Raw genomic sequence first — 17644 nt, forward strand, 5'->3', positions numbered from 1 at the left:
ATATACACTGCAGGGGCTCAGAGAGCACGTCTGGGGGGACAAGGCATCGGGGTGGGGTGGGGAGTGGGGATGGAGGCGTGTCCAACCTGGCCCCCGTACAGGAGTCTGCAAAGCCTGTGAAGCCTATCTTGCCTGACTCTGTGGCTCCTCTCAAGAGGGTGGTCGTTCCACAGCTGTAAACATCCTTAAAGACTGCCTGGCTCCTCCCCACAGCAGTGACAGCGGGGCGTGACAGGGCCTCCTACAGGCCCGGGCCAGACACCAGCCCCGGTAAGGCCTGTCATCTGCACCACAGTCAACATGCCATCTGAGAACTGTCTCCATCGGTTTAACCCAGACCCTCTCTGCGCTCTCCTCCAGGGTGTGGGGGGTGGATGGTGAACCGTTGGCCCTGGGGCCGTCCACCCTGTTCCCCAGGACGCTGGTGCTGCTCTGAGCTCACGCCCTTCTGGGTCATCTCAGCTGGGCCCTCTTGCCTTGCTCAGCTTCCTCCCCTTGGCAGGGTGAGGGCAGGGTCGCCTAGCTCATGGGAGCCTGGTCATTGTGAGGTGCATGGCCCAACCTCGCCCCCCCGCCCCCTCTCCCCCACGCCATCTTCCTGAGCCAAGTCACACCCAACAGCAGGCTCTCCTCATTCACAGAGGCCCAAAACCTCCCTGTCTGCAACCACAACTTCAGCACAGCGGTGAAACCACCAAAGCCGCGAGCCACTGATGGGGATGAGGATGGTGGTGGGGGTGATAGTGGGGTCTGTGATCCCCAGCCCCCCAGCCCCCACGCTCATACCCGCTGCTCCAGGACAAGCGGTGGGGTCCTCGGAGGCCTTTCTATCCAGGTGTCTGAAATCAGTGAGCCTAAAGGCCCCCGACTCAAGTCACCTCTTGTTCAACCTCCACAGTGGACACTGACCCACACACGCATGACAGGCCTGGCTCTAGGGGCTCCATCTCTGTGTCACATTGAACCATCTTGGCCAGGCTCCAAGTGAACTGCTGTCCACTACCAGGGTCCGAGAGCTGTGACTTTCCTCTTCCTTCCCACTCCCTCCTGTGAAGGGTCCTTGCACACAGGAAGCAGAGGGCCAGGGCAGTTTTACCAGAAGAGGGGAGTGGACCTGAGGGGACAGTTCTCCCAGAAGAGAAGTGCCAGCCCTTAGGGGACAGTTATCTCAGGAGAAGGGAGCCGAGGGGACAGTTCTCCCAGAAGAGGAGAGCCAGCCCCAAGGGAACAGTTCTCTCAGGAGAGGGGAACCAGCCCCAAGTGGGCAGTTCTCACAGGAGAGGGGACCCCAGGGGACAGTTTTCTCAGGACAGGGAACCCCAGCCCCGAGGGGACAGCTTTCCCAGGAGGGGACCTCAGCCTCGAGTGGACAGTTCCCTCAGGAGAGGGAACCCTGGGGTCCAGGCCCAGGAACAGACACGCACTTACTTTCATCAGCATAAAATCCGGCGGGACAGAGGGTCACACAGGAGTTCACCTCCTGATGGTGGTAGAAGCCACGGCGGCAAGTCAGGCACTGCGTGGAGCCCCGGCCAGAGCAAGTCTCGCACCCCTTGTGGCACCGGCGGCAGCGGCGGGCTGCGGTGTCCCCAAAGTAGCCCAGAGGGCACGCACTCACGCACTTCCTGTGGGGGCAGACACGGAGAAGACCATACCGCTGGGCCCAGTCCCCACCTGCACAGGGGCACAGGGAGGGGTGGGCCAGGGTGGGCAGGGGGACCCCTCAGCTTCCCCTGGAGGTTCCTGATGCAGTTGAGTGGGGAAGGCTTGCATGGGAAGCCCAGAGCCCTTCCCTCTCAAGGCTTCCCCAAGGGGTGGGGGCACTTGAAGGGCATGTGGCTTCCTTGGGCAGAACTCCCAGCGCCAGCAGAAGCCCCCTGATAGGCAGCAAGTGGATCTCCAAGGTCACCATGAGGGCTCAGCAGCGCCCCTGCCAGAGCCCTGGCCGTGAGTGCACCCCAGGGGGGCTGCACCCCTGCCTGGGCATGCAGGGGTGGGGACTCCTCATTCTTGGCAGACTTTGCTGATGTTTACAGCAGTACTGGCCCCAGAGATGACGTTTGTCTGCAGTTTCCAAGCGACTGCCATGCTCAGTACGACCCACTTTTGTTTAACACAATGGAGAGAAAAAGCTTATGAACACAGCACAATGCCACCCATGGCCTCTGAGTTCTGTCTCAGTCACGAGCTATTCACGTGATGAGAACAGAAGGCTGCAAAGCATAAACTTTTCAAGCAGTGACCCTCCAGGTGACCTCCCTTCAGGGTATGTGGCTGTGACCCTCAAAGTGACTTCCCTCCAGGGTGTATGGCTGTGACCCTATATGTGACCTTTCCCTTCCAGGTGGTGTCGCTAATCCCTATGTAGGAGCCGGACACACAGCTGCAGCCTAGCCCTTTACCTGCTGGTCTTGACACTCCCCAGGCTGAAGTGGACGCAGTTCAAGCACTGGTCTGCACCGGGGCCATCACAGCCTTTGTCCCCACACTCCGGATGGCACACACCTTAAAGAAACAACCGTTTCCTTTCACCCACAGAGATGCTGTCTCAGTCATGTTGAGCCCCCAAGAAACCTGTGTCTGGGTCCCACAGGCCCCTGCTGGGCCAACACACCCATCCTGTAGGGGACCCGCCTCAGCTGAGAACAAAAGGTTTGATGAACTGAGATGGGGGCTGCCTGAGGACAAGCAGGAGAGCGGTGGGCAGGGACCCAGGACTGTGACATTCTAGTATCCTTCCTGTGGCAAGGTCACAATGCTGGGCTGGCCACCACCCCCATCTCCACCATGAAGGACCACACAGGCAGGGCCACATGGGCACCAGTCACCACCCCCATCTCCACCATGAAGGGCAGTGAAGAGTCACATGAGGACCAATTACCACCCCCATCTCCATCATGAAGGGCAGTGCAGAGTAACATGGGGACCAGTCACCATCCCCATCTCCATCATGAAGGGCAGTGCAGAGTCATGCGGGACAGCTGTGACCAGGCAGCCACTTTCTGATGAGGAATGAAGGAAAGAAGAGGGGTGCACCATGCTGCCACCCTCACGCAGTGATGGAGCTGGGCAGGTCTCCATGGCCCGAGTGGGTCTGGGCTGAGCCCTGCTTGGCTCCCCCATCTTGACCTCAGAGGTGGCCCCCCCACCTTCTTTCCATCCCCAAATTCTAATTCTGGGAGCTTGTGTGTTGCTGAAACTGGGGCAACCCCACAGGGCCTGACCTGGTCTCCCCTCCACCTGTGCTTCGGGGAAGAGACCAGCTCTTTGGTTCTGGCCCTAGGACTGGGGGCCCCTCCACAGGGGTCCTCCTCACCTGGCCACTGGGCTGAGCTATGGTGGAACCCCTCTCCCGTCTCCTCCCCACCTCCCCCATTGTCTCCACTGGGAAGTGGCTCCAGAAAGCCTCCCCATGTGGGGAGGGGCCTGGTGGGGCATTTGAAGGCTTTTGAGTCCCTGGAAGAGAAAACAACCAACTTCTACAAGGTTTCAGTTGTCGGAGAGGGTGTGGAGTAAGTTCAGAAGCAAAGAGGAGGTGACTAGCCGGTCACCAGCATTTCACAGCCAGAAGGGAAAGACACAAGGGCTTACTCTGTGCAGCCACAATGGGTCTTTGCTGAGGGCACAAAGTCCCCTTCATTCCTCTTTAAAGGGCCTCCAGACCTTCCTAGTGTTAGACTCGCTGTATTTGGCTTTCCTCCCCCAAGGTTTACCGTTGTCGGCATTTCCAAAGTTTTCACTGTGGGTCCCACCGGGAACCCCTTTCAAAGCTGTGCTCATCCCTGGGGATGAGCTAGATGGCTCCTCAGGGTCTGGGGGCATGAGGCTCCCCTATCCCTCCCTCAGCTACAGGAAGCTGTTGGATTTGGGCATCAATTTGCATTTGAGCTGACTCTTGTCTGCTCATCCTTTTGTGGCATCCAGCCCTCCCCACAGCGGCCTGACAACCTGTGGCCTGGGGTCACCTCCCCCCAAGGCAGGAGAATCTCCTGTGAGAAGTTGAGAATAACTTTCTTAACCCTAAGGAGAAGTGTAGGGATGGGAGGAGATAGCCCACACTCCCCACTCTTTCCCAGCCTGGGAGATGGAGCTCCACAGGGCAGGACCTGGTCTAGTAACCATGTTGGATGCCAACTTTCTGGCGCCTGAAAGGCGTTAGGACGGCTCAAAGCAGGTGCTCAGTAAATACCTGCTGAATGGCTGAGGGTGAGAGAAGGGATGAAAGAGCAAGGCACTGGGATACTGGGGCAGCCCGGCGCCCTCCTGTCCACACACAGAATGTCCTCAGATGTCCCAGGATGGGGAAGCCTTGGGGGGGGCCTGTTGCACTCAGTCCCCTCTCCCTGGGGTCTCTCTGCTGGTGAGAGATTAGTCAGGGACCCAGTGGGGAGCCCCACGCTAGGTGGGGGTTGCAGAAGCCTGATAGGGCGCCCAGGGACGGCAAGTCCAGTCCCGCACAGGGGCGGGGGGTGGATAGCCTTGTGCCAGGGAGCACAGTGAGACCCTCCAAAGCAGGGTCCTCCGGTCTGCATCTGTGAGCCCCCTCCCTGTGCAAATCTCTTCCTGGATCACCCTGAATAGCCCAACAGGAGGGCAATTCCTGAACTCTGAACTCTGTCTGCCAGCTGGGCTGCCTGGTCCCACCCCCACTGCTCCTCAGATGCACCTGGGTTCCCTTTGGCTCAGCTATACCCATCTTCTGGGTGGGTGTGCTTATGCCCCCTTTCCCTCTTCTATCCAGGAGCCTGAACGTTCCTCAGAGACCCCTCGCTTTCTGTCTCACCTCCCAGGGCTTCAGCCACAGGGCAGCATGACACCCTCCCCCCAGCTCTGCAGCCAGCAGGATGGCGGCCACTCCCTGAGAAAATGGAGTGTTTCCTGAGCTATTAGTACACAAGGAGGTCACAGGCATCAGTGACTCCAGCCTTCCAGGGCAGCCAGGAAGGAGGAGAACCTGGGCCATCTGGCAGCCATAGGGCTGCAGCCACTCCCTACAGGGAGCCCTGAGGAACTCAGGAAGTGACTGCACAGGACAGAGACCCCAGACAGCTGAGGTGCCCATGGAAGGAGAGATTTCAGCGAGCCAGACTCCTGTATCGTCCCATACACAAAAGGCAGATGCAAGAGTCTGGGCTCACCTGGTGGTTCACACAGTAAAGAATCTGCCTGCAGTGCAGGAGACACAGGGGACCTGGATTCAATCCCTGAGTCAGGAAGATCCCCTGGAGAAGAGAATGGCAACCCTCTCCAGTATTCTTGCCTAGAGAATCCCAGGGACAGAGGAGCCTGGCGGGCTATAGTCCATAGGGTTTTGAAGAGTCGGACATGACTGAGCAACTAACGCTTTCACATTCATTGTCATTCATACAGTAAAGTGCTAACTGCCTTGACTTGGGATATCTGGTTTTCTTTAACTCACAAAAATATTTTTGATGTTCAGACTGCCTGCCTTTAGTTGCAAACTTCTATATAACCTGGCTCCTACCCCTCTCACCTCCTCAGAGCAGTTATCTCAGGGTCACTTGAGATGCTGCCTCCCAGGCTTAAGTCCTAAAAGCTTCCCTCAAATAAAACATAACTCAACTTCTCGGTTGAGACTATTTTTTAAGTTGACATCCCTCTGCAGGTGCTGGACTGACACTGGCTTATTTAAAAACTCTTTCCTGACTCCTGTGTGGAGTGAATCCAGGATAAAATCATATGTGAGCAAACATTAGAAAGCAGCTGGGGGTTCTCAATGGCTCTGTTCTTACAGGCTTAGGTCTGAAGGATCAGGTATATTCAGTGAGTCTCACAGTCCTTGCCATTCTCACCACCCAGAAGCCTAGCCTCCATGTCACCACGAGGCTTGAGGTGAGCACCGGTGGATCCGTCTGCAGAGACCCTTACTGCCCGTGGGTGGCTGGACCTCCTCTCTGTCCCCCTACTTACCTCCTCCCCTTTATTTACTTCTTGGCTCCAGGAGGGCTGGCCCGGCACCTGTCCACCCCCCATCACAGCACTGCCCAGTGCCCCCGCTGCCAGAGCCAGGAATGAACAGGGCCCAGTGCCCCCCAGGCACCATCGGCATGACCAGCTAAGCATCCGAGAAGGCTCTCCAGTTCTCGGCCACCTCTCAAGCTCACCCCTCAGCTGTGTGAGAAACTCCACAAAGTCCACAGTCACAGCTGCACCTCACAGTCTTCCCCACTCGGTCCCTCTCCTCCCTCAGCTTCTGTACCTGGGCTTGTCTGTCTGTGACAGAGGGGATCCCCAGGCACCCAGGAGAGGCCCCCATCCCCCAAGTCCTCACCCCTCCTTCCATGCTCCTCCTGCCCTGGCCCCTTTCCTGTTCTTCTGCTGTTACTGGTGTGCCCGCCCTACTTGCCCAAGACCCCAGGGAATCTCCCTGAGGGTCAGGAACACCCCTCAGTCCCTCAGAGACCCCTCTAATCCCTGTGGTCGGGCTCCTAAGTGGCCTGGGCTGCATAAGAGTTAGAGTGACATTCCAGGACAGTGTGAGGTTAGAGCCATAGCAGATTTTAGCGGGGAGGGAATCAGTCCTTTATTAATAATTACTGAATCTTGCCACTGTTTATAAATCACAGGGGGAAACAGAGCAGATTAGTTCATACATAATTCAATGCTCCATTTTAAAGGCATGGTAGGAGAAATTTAAAATTGAATCACCCATAATTTATGCTTGATCTTTATTCGTGGAATTCTCCATTTTGTTATTTTTTTTTCCAGAAGCTATTAGATAACTCAAAGCATCAATATTCTTAGATCTCACTCATCATTTATCAAGCAGCTGAAATATTTAGCCAAGGAAAATATGCCCAACCAGAAAGATTCCACATTTCACAATCACTGGGGTGGTTCTGAGGCAAAGGAAAGCTTTCGGCCAGGTATGCCCACAAGATCATGCCTGGCCCAGTGCCGGGAGCGTCCATGGCTGCCTAGGCTGCCAGGCCCTTGGCATAGAGCATTGCAGGCTGAGCCAGGGCTGCCCATGGGGGTGCTGCAGGAAGACCACTGGCAAGGAGGCCCCCCTGCTGCTTGTGAGTGTTCCCCTGACATCAGGCCTTGACCCTGTCACGCGTCCTCCTCCAGTCCCCCACCCTATCCCCTGGTCCTCCGCGGTGTCCACGCCAGTCACTCCCCCTGGCCATGCCCACACATCCTGGCTCCTGTCAGTGCCCTGGGCCTTCCCACATCCTGGCCATGAGGACGGAGAACAGACAGATGAGGGAGAGGGTCTGGAGGCTGAGCCGGGAGCCGGGTCCCCTGAAGGAAAGGGGGTGCCCCAGAGGAGTGCCACTAGCCGGGGGCAGGTCCATGTTCTGGTGGGGGACAGGGAACCTGTATTCCCGTCCTAGAAAGGTTGTAGAGTACTTACTGGTTTGCAGCATACTTACTGGTCTGTAAAAGACTAGGAGAGCCAGGGGAGGAAGGAGCTGTGAGTGCAAACGACCACCATTACTACGACTCCCAAGCGAGAGGAGACCAGCAGCCCTAACCCGCCTGCCGCCGGGGAGCGGACAAGCAGGCGTGTCCTCTGGCCGCAGGCTCAGTACCTGTGTAGTCCTCTTCGTCCTCCGGAACCTCAGCCTGGGATGGTGACACGGCGGTCCTCGGGGGCTCCAGTTCTGAGGCAGAGAGCTCCAGCATCCGAGAGCGGGACTGGTGGGTGCTGAAGGTGGTGTAGGGGTGCTCGGCGGTGCCATACAGGATGAGGGTCCACTCCCTCAGCTTCCCTGGAAGGCACAGGATCCAGACTCACCCAGAGTCCAGACAGCCCTTAGGAGGCCCAGGACGTGCTCCGGCCAGGGGCCTCCACCCCCCCAGAAGTGCCTAGCGCAGCCAGCTCAGGTTCCCAGCCCTCCTCTGGCAGCAGGGCTCCCAGCCCAGTGCCATCCCCGACTTGTCACCCCCTGCCCAGCCACCTCTCTCTCCTTGGGTGGTGGTTCAGCCCCTCCCCACCAAACGACTCCCACCCCAACAACCGGTAGCTCCCTCCCTGTCTGGGAAAATCCAGGGGATGGATCTGGGTCAGGCGGGCCCTCAGCCTCGTCCCATGTGTTCTGACATGCTAGCTTGGGTCTCCACCCTGGGTCACAGGATGGCAGGTCTTGGAAACAGAAAGATGACTGGTACCCTCGATGGTCTGCATGTGTAGGGAGGGGGACAGGGAGCAGCAGGGACCACCCTGCTGCCTCTATGAGGGAATGAGGCTTGGGCAGCTGGATATGCTCAGGTGTGAGGAGAAGAGGAACCTGGCCCGCACCGTGCAGGTGGGATCACTGATGTAATACAGCCCACAAGGGCGGGGGTAGACACGACTGCAGGCCGCCTCCGTCTCTCAACACGTGTGGCCAGAGTTCGGGGCCATGGGACTGTGTCGGGAGGGTCACTGATGTCATCATCGTGCAGGTGAGGGGCCGAGGGCCAGTGTGATCGGCCAAAGGACAAGCCTCGGCTCGCGCTAACAGGCTCCGGTCACCCAGCTGCACAGGGTTTATTGAGAAGAGGGCTGACTCCACAGGAACTGGTTCTGTCATGCAGCGGGGGACAGATCAGGACTGGTTTCTTTTACCCAGCATCCTGGCCAGATAAGGTCCCAGCCCCTGAGAGCTGCAGCCACCAAAGCCCCCAAGTCAGGCTCAGGCCCTCCGGGCCCGACCAGGATTAAAGCAGGTAAGGGACCTGTCCTGGGCTGACTGTCTCCTGGGACATGTCTCCAGAGGGTGTGGCTCTTTCCGTGGCCAAGTCCCCAACACAGCAAGTGACACTGACAGGGAAATGCTTCATGTGGGCCCAGGTGCAGCAAACACAGCCAGGCTAGGAAGCACTGTGCATTCTCAAGCCCCAGGGATCAAATGACAGCTACACCTCCCAACCACAAAGCTCTGGGCTTTGTGAGGTGCTGAGTGAGGAACGCTGCATAGTGACTGCATAGGGGAGCGTGACCACAGGCAGCAACAAGGGCTCTACGAGCTGTAATCAGATTTGAGATTTATTTCAACTTTGTATCATGTCTCTAGAAACCTCACCAAAGGCCTTGTCACTAAAGTTAGATGCTTATTTTAGGCAGAGGTTTGGTGGGACAAACAAGAGAAGGGAGGCTGCTCCAAGCTTGGGATCAGAACAGCCTGTGTGTGAGCGGGGAGAGCAGAACCAATACCAAAAAACCATGGGAACAGCTCCTAAGAGTTCTCGTCATGAGGAGAAACCAGCTTCTTTCCTTCCTTGTGTGTCTGTAGGACATGATGGGTAGGACATTAGGGAGACTGACTGCAGCAATCACTTCTCCCTATGCATAAGTCACTGTGCTGTAACCCTATGCTTCTCAGGGCCGCATACCAATTATATCTCGATAAAGCTGACAAGAAAAATAATTCCAAGAAACCAGCAGGAGGACCTGTCTTGCAGGGAGGCCTGGAAGGGAGGCCGAGAGGGAGGCTGGGGTTCAGGAATGGAAGAGAGACTTCATTTTTATTGTTTTCCCTTGTGGATGGTTTGATTGAAAAAAAAAAATGGCATATATTACCTTTCATATATATGAATATTAAATCATTAAGTTTAGTTTAAAAATCTATAAACAGGGACTTCCCTGGTGGTCTAGTGGCTAGGACTCCACACTCTCTGCTCCCCCTGAAGGGGGCCCAGGTTTGATCCCTGGTCGGGGAACTAAATCCTATACGCCACAACCAAAGATCTTGTGTGCTGCAACTAAGACCAGGTGCAGCCAAATAAATAATTTTTTTTTTTAAACGAGATCAAACCAGTTAATCCTAAAGGAAATCAACCCTGAATATTCATTGGAAGGACTGATGCTGAAGCTGAAGCTCCAACACTCTGGCCACCTGACATGAAGAGCCAACTCACTGGAAAAGACCCTGATGCTGGGAAAGACTGAAGGCAGGAGGAGAAGGGGACGACAGAGGATGAGATGGTTGAATGGCATCACCGACTCCTTGGACATGAATTTGAGCAAGCTCCAGGAGATGGTGAAGGACAGGGAAGCCTGGCATGCTGCAGTCCACGGGGTCAAAAAGAGTCGAACATGACTTAGTGACTGAACAACAACAACAAAGAAACAAACTGGTTATACAGTCAAGGAAGCAAACGTGAAAAAGCTGAGGGCCAGTGCTTTTGATTTACATTTCTGAAATAAATGTGAAGGCTCAAAATCTACAAGTACAGAGGGAGCAGAGTGGAAGTCCCCCCGACCTGCCTGCCCGAGCCACCATCTCTCCATGGCTACTCGGCTACCTGTTTCTTGAGCATCCTTCTTGAGGTGTTTTATTCTTATCCAAGCAAACATGAATACATATTCTGCCCCGTCCCTTTTATCAACACACCTGGCAGCATATTCTGCACTTGGGATTTTCCATTAAAACACATCCTGCTGATCTTTCCATCACTGCCTCGGAGAGATGTGGCATCACTTACTAATAATGCCCTTGACAGGCATAGAAGTTGTTTTTGAATGTCTGCAGTCACAGACAGCCTATAGCCTGGGTCACATGAGGAGGCGCCAGGCGAGGCTGGCAGAGCAAGGACCCGGCTTTGAATCCTGGTTCGGCCACCTGCTAGCTGTGAGGCCTCAGGCAAAGTACTCACTCTCCCTGTTCTTCAGCATCCTCATCTGTTTAGTGGGATCACATTAACAACACCTACTTCACAGATCTGCCTGGGGAATGAAATGACTTTAACGATGGTAGAGATTCAGAAAAGTGACTCATGTGGAAGTGCAGCTCTGTGCTCTCAGCTGCAGGGTGGTCCCTGCGCCCCCTCCCCCGACTCCACACCCATCCACAACCCCGAGGATGTAGCCCATAGCCCGTGCCAGCTCCCAGCACTCTTACCATGCCCAGAGTCCGCCCTCGCTGTGAGGAGAGGAGACGCAGAGGGAAGAACCAAGCAGGAAGCAGAAGACCCACCATCCAGGGTTAGAGCAGAGACCCAGCCCACACTCCACAGGACTCCATCCAGGTTTAGAGCAGAGACCCAGCCCACACTCCATAGGATTCCATCCAGGTTTAGAGCAGAGACCCACCCCACACTCCATAGGACTCCATCCAGGTTTAGAGCAGAGACCCAGTCCACACTCCACAGAACTGCATCCAGGGCAACAAAGACCCAGTCCATACTCCACAGGACTCCATCCAGGGTTAGACCAGAGACCCAGCCAGCCGACACTCAACAGGACCTTCATCCAGAGCAGTACTGCTTATTGGTCAAATCTGCACAAGGTATCCTTACAAAAACCCAACCAGTACCATTCACTCCTTAGTTTCCAGGAAAGGGTCCTTAAAAGATGCCCTGATCCCAATGCCTTGGCTGTCTCTTCATCAGATTCCTGAGCCCCTAGAAGAAGGAAGGGCACATTTGCCTGCTCAAATGCTTGGGCAGCACTGCTGGGAGAGGAGAGGATAATCCAAGCTGATGCCCGAGGCTGCCGACAAATGGCCTTGTCTTCATTCACTGTCTTCAGTGCATTTCCTCTCAATGAACTGAGCTCCTAATAAACAAACAGGGTTATTCCTATTCAAAGAGAGAACAAGAATTAAGGCAAGACTAAGGCAGAGTTTGCCAATGGGAAAGTACCACCAATGGTATCGCTTTTCTTTTCCAGCATTTTGAATTAAGTGCTAATCCAAACAAGCTAGATGTGGGGGAAAGATTTTGTTAGATTAAGGGCTCTGAACTAATCCTTTTGAATTCCTGGCTTTTCTTCAGCCATAAGCAAAGTTATGAACAACAAAGAATTTACTAAATCTCCGCCACCCTCACACTCTTATGGCAGAAAGCAAAGAGGAACTAAAGTACCTCTTGATGAAGCTGAAAGATGAGAGTGAAGAAGCTGGCTTAAAACTCAACATTCAGAAAACTAAGATCATGGCATCCAGTCCCATCACTTCATGGCAAATAGATGGGAAAACAATGGAAACAGTGACAGACTTTATTTTCTTGGGCTCCAAAATCACTGTAGATGGTGACTGCAGCCATGAAATTAAAAGACGCTTGCTCCTTGGAAGAAAAGCTATGACAAACCTAGATAGCATTTTAAAATGCAGAGACATTACTTTGCTGACAAAGGTCTGTCTAATCAAGGCTATGGTTTTTCCAGTAGTCATCTATGGATGTGAGAGTTGGACCATAAAGAAGGTTGAGTGCCAAAGAATTGATGCTTTTGAACTGTGCTGCTGGATAAGACTCTTGAGAGTCCTTTGGACTGCAGCGAGATCAAATCAGTCAATTCTAAAGGAAATTCAGTTCAGTTCAGTTTAGTTCAGTTTAGTCACTCAGTCGTGTCCAACTCTTCGTGACCCCATGAATTGCAGCACGCCAGGCCTCCCTGTCCATCACCAACTCCCAGAGTTCACTCAGACTCACGTCCGTCGAGTCAGTGATGTCATCCAGCCATCTCATCCTCTGTCGTCCCCTTCTCCTCCTGACCCCAATCCCTCCCAGCATCAGAGTCTTTTCCAATGAGTCAACTCTTCGCATGAGGTGGCCAAAGTACTGGAGTTTCAGCTTTAACATCATTCCTTCCAAAGAAATCCAAGTCCTGAATATTCACTGGAAGAACTGATGCTGAAGCTCAAGCTCTAATACTTTGGCCACCTGACGCAAAGAACTGACTCACTGGAAAAGACCCTGATGCTAGAAAAGATTGAAAGCAGGAGGAGAAGGGGACGACAGAGAAGAGATGGTTGGATGGTATCACTGACTCAATGGACATGAGTTTGAGCAATCTCATGAGTTGGTGAAGGACAGGAAAGCCTGGTGTGCTGTAGTCCACAGGGCCACAAAGAGTTGGACACTACTGAGTGACTGAACTGAACTCAAGGAGGGGGTCTTCAGATCTACAGGCAGTCGGTCAAAAGCACAGGTGATAACCCAGGCTTACAACTGGTGTACCAAGTACAGTGGGGTGGGGAAGAGGGGGCAGATAGTCTTGTGGGACTGAACCCTCAGTCTGTAGGGCTGATGCTGTCCCGTGGCAGGTGGTGCCAGAAGGGAGTTACATTGTAACACACCCAGGTGGAGCTGCAGAGAATTGCCTGTCCTGCGGAAAACCGCACACATTTGGGACAGAAGTGAAGACCTCTGAGTGAACAACAGAGGCAGAGAGAGAAACACAGAAGGGAGGAAGAAGTGGGTTTTTCCCTACTCCATGTTTCTATTTTACAACACCAGCTGCAGTTTTCTTGAAATTTTCTGGTCCTGCTCTTGTTTGCTTTTGCTGCCTGAGTTGCTTCTTCCCCCCGGGGTTTGTTTTCTGTAAAGTCTGTGTCTGTTTTGATGTTGCATAAACTTCTCACATGTGTGGGGGTCCTTTTCTATTTATCAGTGAGGCACGAAGAATGGTTAGAGGTTCTGCATGCTGGAATGTGAAAACATACTTTTTGTTTATCGATTTCGTATTCAGCAAACTTGCTAGCCAGAACAAAACGAGAACGGAAATGTTATCATAGCATGCCAGCTAGCTCAGATGTAAACAATACTTGTTTTCATAGTAAATGCAAGCACTTCGCTTCAGAAACAATGGAGACGGGAAGAAAATGTACGATTTTTAAAGTGCTGAAATAATAAAAAAGAAACAGGGCTGACCCAGGATCCAGTGAAAATAACTGTTGAGAAATAGGTGGAGCCATGTCACCCTCACCTTCATTCCTGTCAGCAGAGTCAAAATCAGCGTGTCAATAAGTAAACCTATCCTTAAAAACAAACCAAAAGATGGGCTGAAATAAAGATATTTTGAGATAAATCCAAGCAGGGAAGACTCATGGCCAGCAGGCTAAGAAATGGAGAAGCAGCTCTTCAGGCAGAAGGAAGATGGTCACACGTAAAATCCGGATCCACAGGGAGAGCATGGGGAAGAGTAGCTTTTTTTTTCCCTTCACTCGGGGCTAGGCCTCCCTCTGTCACTTCTACTTAACCCGCGCTACCTGTTTGGATTGGCAGTATTTTTATAATCATCCAGTTCCAACGATCTCCTATTTTAAATTATGGTATTTTCCTTTGACACGAGTCATTTAGTAGTGTTGCTCAACTATCAAGTGTATAGGCTTTTTCTAGTAACCTCTTAAGTTTTGATTTCTTATGTGTACTCTCAGAGGACAGGGTTTATATACTACCAGTCCTTGGAAATAGCCTGAAGCTTGCCAAATGGCCCACGATGTGCCCAATTCTCATAAACAATCCACCTTGTGCTGGAAAGGTGAGTGTGTTCTTTGGTCATTGTGTGTAGGTCCACTGGTTGGACCTAATTTTCAACTGTGATGTTCAGAATTCTCTTCCTACTGACTTGCTGTTTTGCCTATCAAATGTACCTGAGGTACACTAAACCTCCCACCTTGTGTGTTAGTCTGTCGTTTTCTCTTTGGAGTTTTAACAAATTTTTGCTTTATATATTTCGAGGCCACATCAGGACTGAACCAAATCTTTTATCAACATCAGTGATCCTCCTTCCAGCTTCAGGAAGGCTTTCCACCTTAACGTTTGTTTCTCCAATGTTCACGGAACTACATCGGCTTTCTTTGGTTAGCATTTTCTTGGGCTACCTTTTACCATCCACTGATTCTTAACTTTGCAGCTTTCTTGTAGTTTAGATATTGTTCTTACATATAGCTCTCTCAGTCAGTCACAGCATGAAGCAGATAGCATAATTAAACTCAGATAATCCAATGGCTTCCCAGGTGGTTCAGCGGTAAAGAATCTGCCTGCCAATGCAGGAGACGCAAGAGATGTGGGTTCGATCCCCAGGGTTGGGAAAATCCCCTGCAGAAGGAAATGGCTACCCATTTCAGTATTCTTGCCTGGAGAATCCCATGGACAGAGCAGCCTGGCAGGCTACACTCCATGGGGTCCCAGAGTCGGACACGATTGAAGCGGCTTAACAACAATGAGCAGAGGCAAGGGATGATGGGGTTCCCCAGGGCTAGAAACAGAAGCGGTGTTAAGCTCACAGGTGTACTATAGCCTACAGGCAAGGGGAGGGGAGGGTGTGACCCCAAGGGATGCTGGAGGGATAAATAACTCACACAGAAGTACCACTTTCCTCCTTCTATTCTCCTGCTGAAGTTCTCTTGGCTGAACTCCACCACAAGCCGTGGGCAGAGGTTATTTGCACAAGCCAGCCTCAAGGCAGAGTGGGGCAGATGCAATAGCAAACACACTCAAAAATCTAATCTGACAATCTTTGTCTTCTAAATGAAGCAGTCTGTCTATTTACCTTTATTGGAACTATCAACACAGCTGGACTTAACAGCTTGTTTTGTGTATTCTAGTTGTTTGCTAGTTGTTCTGTTCTTGGTCTTTCTGGTGCCAGACACAGAAGCCCACAACATTTCCTAACATTACAATTTTGTCTTTGTTGGGGGTAATTCATTAGCAATTGATGAAAGATATTTACCTTATACTAAAAAAAAAAAAAAAATAACAAAACCTCAAATCATACTATGAAGAAAATCAAATCACAAAGTGGGAATAAAAAGAGAATGAGCAAAACTCTAGAGAAGAATTTAAGATTATCTTAAGGCTATATATAAGTCTTAAGACTATTTAAGTCAAATAACAGATCACAAAAATATTTATAGGAGCTATGACCCAGAAAGGGTTATAACATCTGTATTTTACATGAAGCACCTACTAGCTTGATAACAACAATACTGACTATTCTCTGGACAAAAAAAGAAAGGGTAATTAAACACACATACATTGTGCACACAAACATATGGGAAAGCATTCAACCTCCTAATTATCACAGTGCAAATTGAAAGGAAGATATCATTTATCTCCTTGAGAGTTGGCAATGACAGTGCCTACTTATGCCTGATAAACTTGTAGGTTGGTTCAATCATTATTGGTAATATGTATCAGGAGTATGTATATTTGTGGTTTCCACTGCTTATCTGTCCTATGACCTTTAATTCTGGTGAATGATTCCAAGAAAATACCTTTACATTTAGGAAAACACTTTCTCCACTAAGTTGTCTATTTATAACAGCAAAACCCCCAGAAAACAATCTATGTGTCCTACAATAGTGGGATGCTTAAATAAATGACTTCCCTAGTGGCTCAGATGATAAAGCGTCTGCCTACAATGTGGGAGACCCAGGCTCGATCCCTGGGTCGGGAAGATCTTTTAGAGAAGGAAATGGCAACCCACTGCAGTTCTCTTGCCTGGAAAATCCTATGGACGGAGGAGCCTTGTAGGCTACAGTCCGAGGGGTCGCAAAGAGTCGGACAAGACTGAGTGACTAAACTTTCTAAATAAGTGATGATATTTCTACTTGGCAAGGTACTATAAAAATATATAAGGTGCTGCTTACAGAGATGTGCAAGTAACAAAAGGAAATACAAAGTTAGACATGAGCACGGTTAGAAAACGCTGTAAAATGTCAAATCCGAAAAACACCAAGTAGAAATATGGACATATCGAACATGATGTGTTTCTGAAAAAAGTTAAGGTTAAGTGTTTCAAACATTAAATGCACTTGAGGGTGGGGGGCTGGGGGGAGGAGATCTGGCTGCCAGAATGCTGACCAGGGTGGCTGCACCTCTGTGGCTGATGCGACGGTGGGGAACCTGGGGATGGGGTTTTCAGGAGGGCTCTTCCTCTTCCCGTATGTTTCACTGTTCATTTTCATCAATGTCTAGTGTATTATTTGTAAAAACGAAGTATTCAAGAAAAATCTCATCTCTTTGTTCCACCCGAGACCGGGAGACACAGAATGATGAATGAAGTCATGACTTGAGAACATGCACAAGCTTGCACAACCTGGACAAGCAGGGTGTCGCCCTCCCTCTCCCTCCTGAACTAGGAGACTTGAGGGAACAATGTCCTACAACGGGCCCCTGAAAGAGCAGAAGGGAGGCAGAGACCCTCTGAGACCCACCAAGTACTCTCAAAGCTAATGGGGTTAAAGCAGGGCTTCTGGACATCTGTGTGTGTGGCCACCTGACGTGCTCAGTTCTCTCCAGGCAGCAGGAGCAATCTCCCAGAAAAGGAGTTTTAGTGACAAACCTGGAAGACAGCACAGAAACCTGACTTTCTTTCTAGCTGCCAGTACGAGATAAATTGAGCCATCAAACCCAGATTGCAAAAGCTCCATTCTTCTTCTCGAAGTGAAGATTAGCTCAAAGCAGATGTCAATTCAACAGTCAATAAAACCAACAAGAGAGTGAGAACAGCTATGCTCTCAGTAAGAAAGAAATGTATGAAAGTTACTGAACTGAAATCAAGAAACCATGGAACTTTTTATGGTGAAAAAGGAAAGAACAGTCACATGGGAGAGACTAATTTCTTCCTCTTTTAACTGATTATTATACGGGTTATGAGTATAACCTCAGATATGCAGATGACACCACCCTTATGGCAGAAAGTGAAGAGGGGAGTGAAAAAGCTGGCTTAAATCTCAACATTCAAAAACTGAAGATCATGGCATCTGGTCCTATCACTGCATTGCAAATAGATGGGGAAACAATGGAAACAGTTACAGACTTTATTTTCTTGGGCTCCAAAATCACTGCAGATGGTGACTGCAGCCATGAAATTAAAAGACGCTTGCTCCTTGGAAGAAATACTATGACCAACCTAGACAGCATAGCAAAAAGCAGAAATATTACTTTGCTGACAAATGTCCATCTA

The 17644-nt window shown here is 51.3% G+C and overlaps 1 protein-coding gene across 2 annotated transcripts in view; it reads right to left on the minus strand.

Moving 5' to 3' along the window:
• The window catches only part of PCSK6 (proprotein convertase subtilisin/kexin type 6), a 169924-nt gene that overhangs the window by 11395 nt on the left and 140885 nt on the right, over positions 1–17644 (minus strand). Inside the window, exons 14-17 of one of the 2 annotated variants that reach the window (XM_025271641.3) lie at positions 7557–7736; positions 7398–7436; positions 2403–2505; positions 1429–1625 (exon numbers count right to left, since the gene is read on the minus strand). In XM_025271641.3, the coding sequence (XP_025127426.1) occupies positions 1429–1625; positions 2403–2505; positions 7398–7436; positions 7557–7736 (519 nt within the window). The remainder of the gene's footprint in view (positions 1–1428; positions 1626–2402; positions 2506–7397; positions 7437–7556; positions 7737–17644) is intronic. The other variant, XM_025271642.3, reaches the window with a different exon arrangement.

Source organism: Bubalus bubalis, chromosome 20, assembly GCF_019923935.1.
Source record: "Bubalus bubalis isolate 160015118507 breed Murrah chromosome 20, NDDB_SH_1, whole genome shotgun sequence".
NCBI lineage: Eukaryota > Metazoa > Chordata > Mammalia > Artiodactyla > Bovidae > Bubalus > Bubalus bubalis.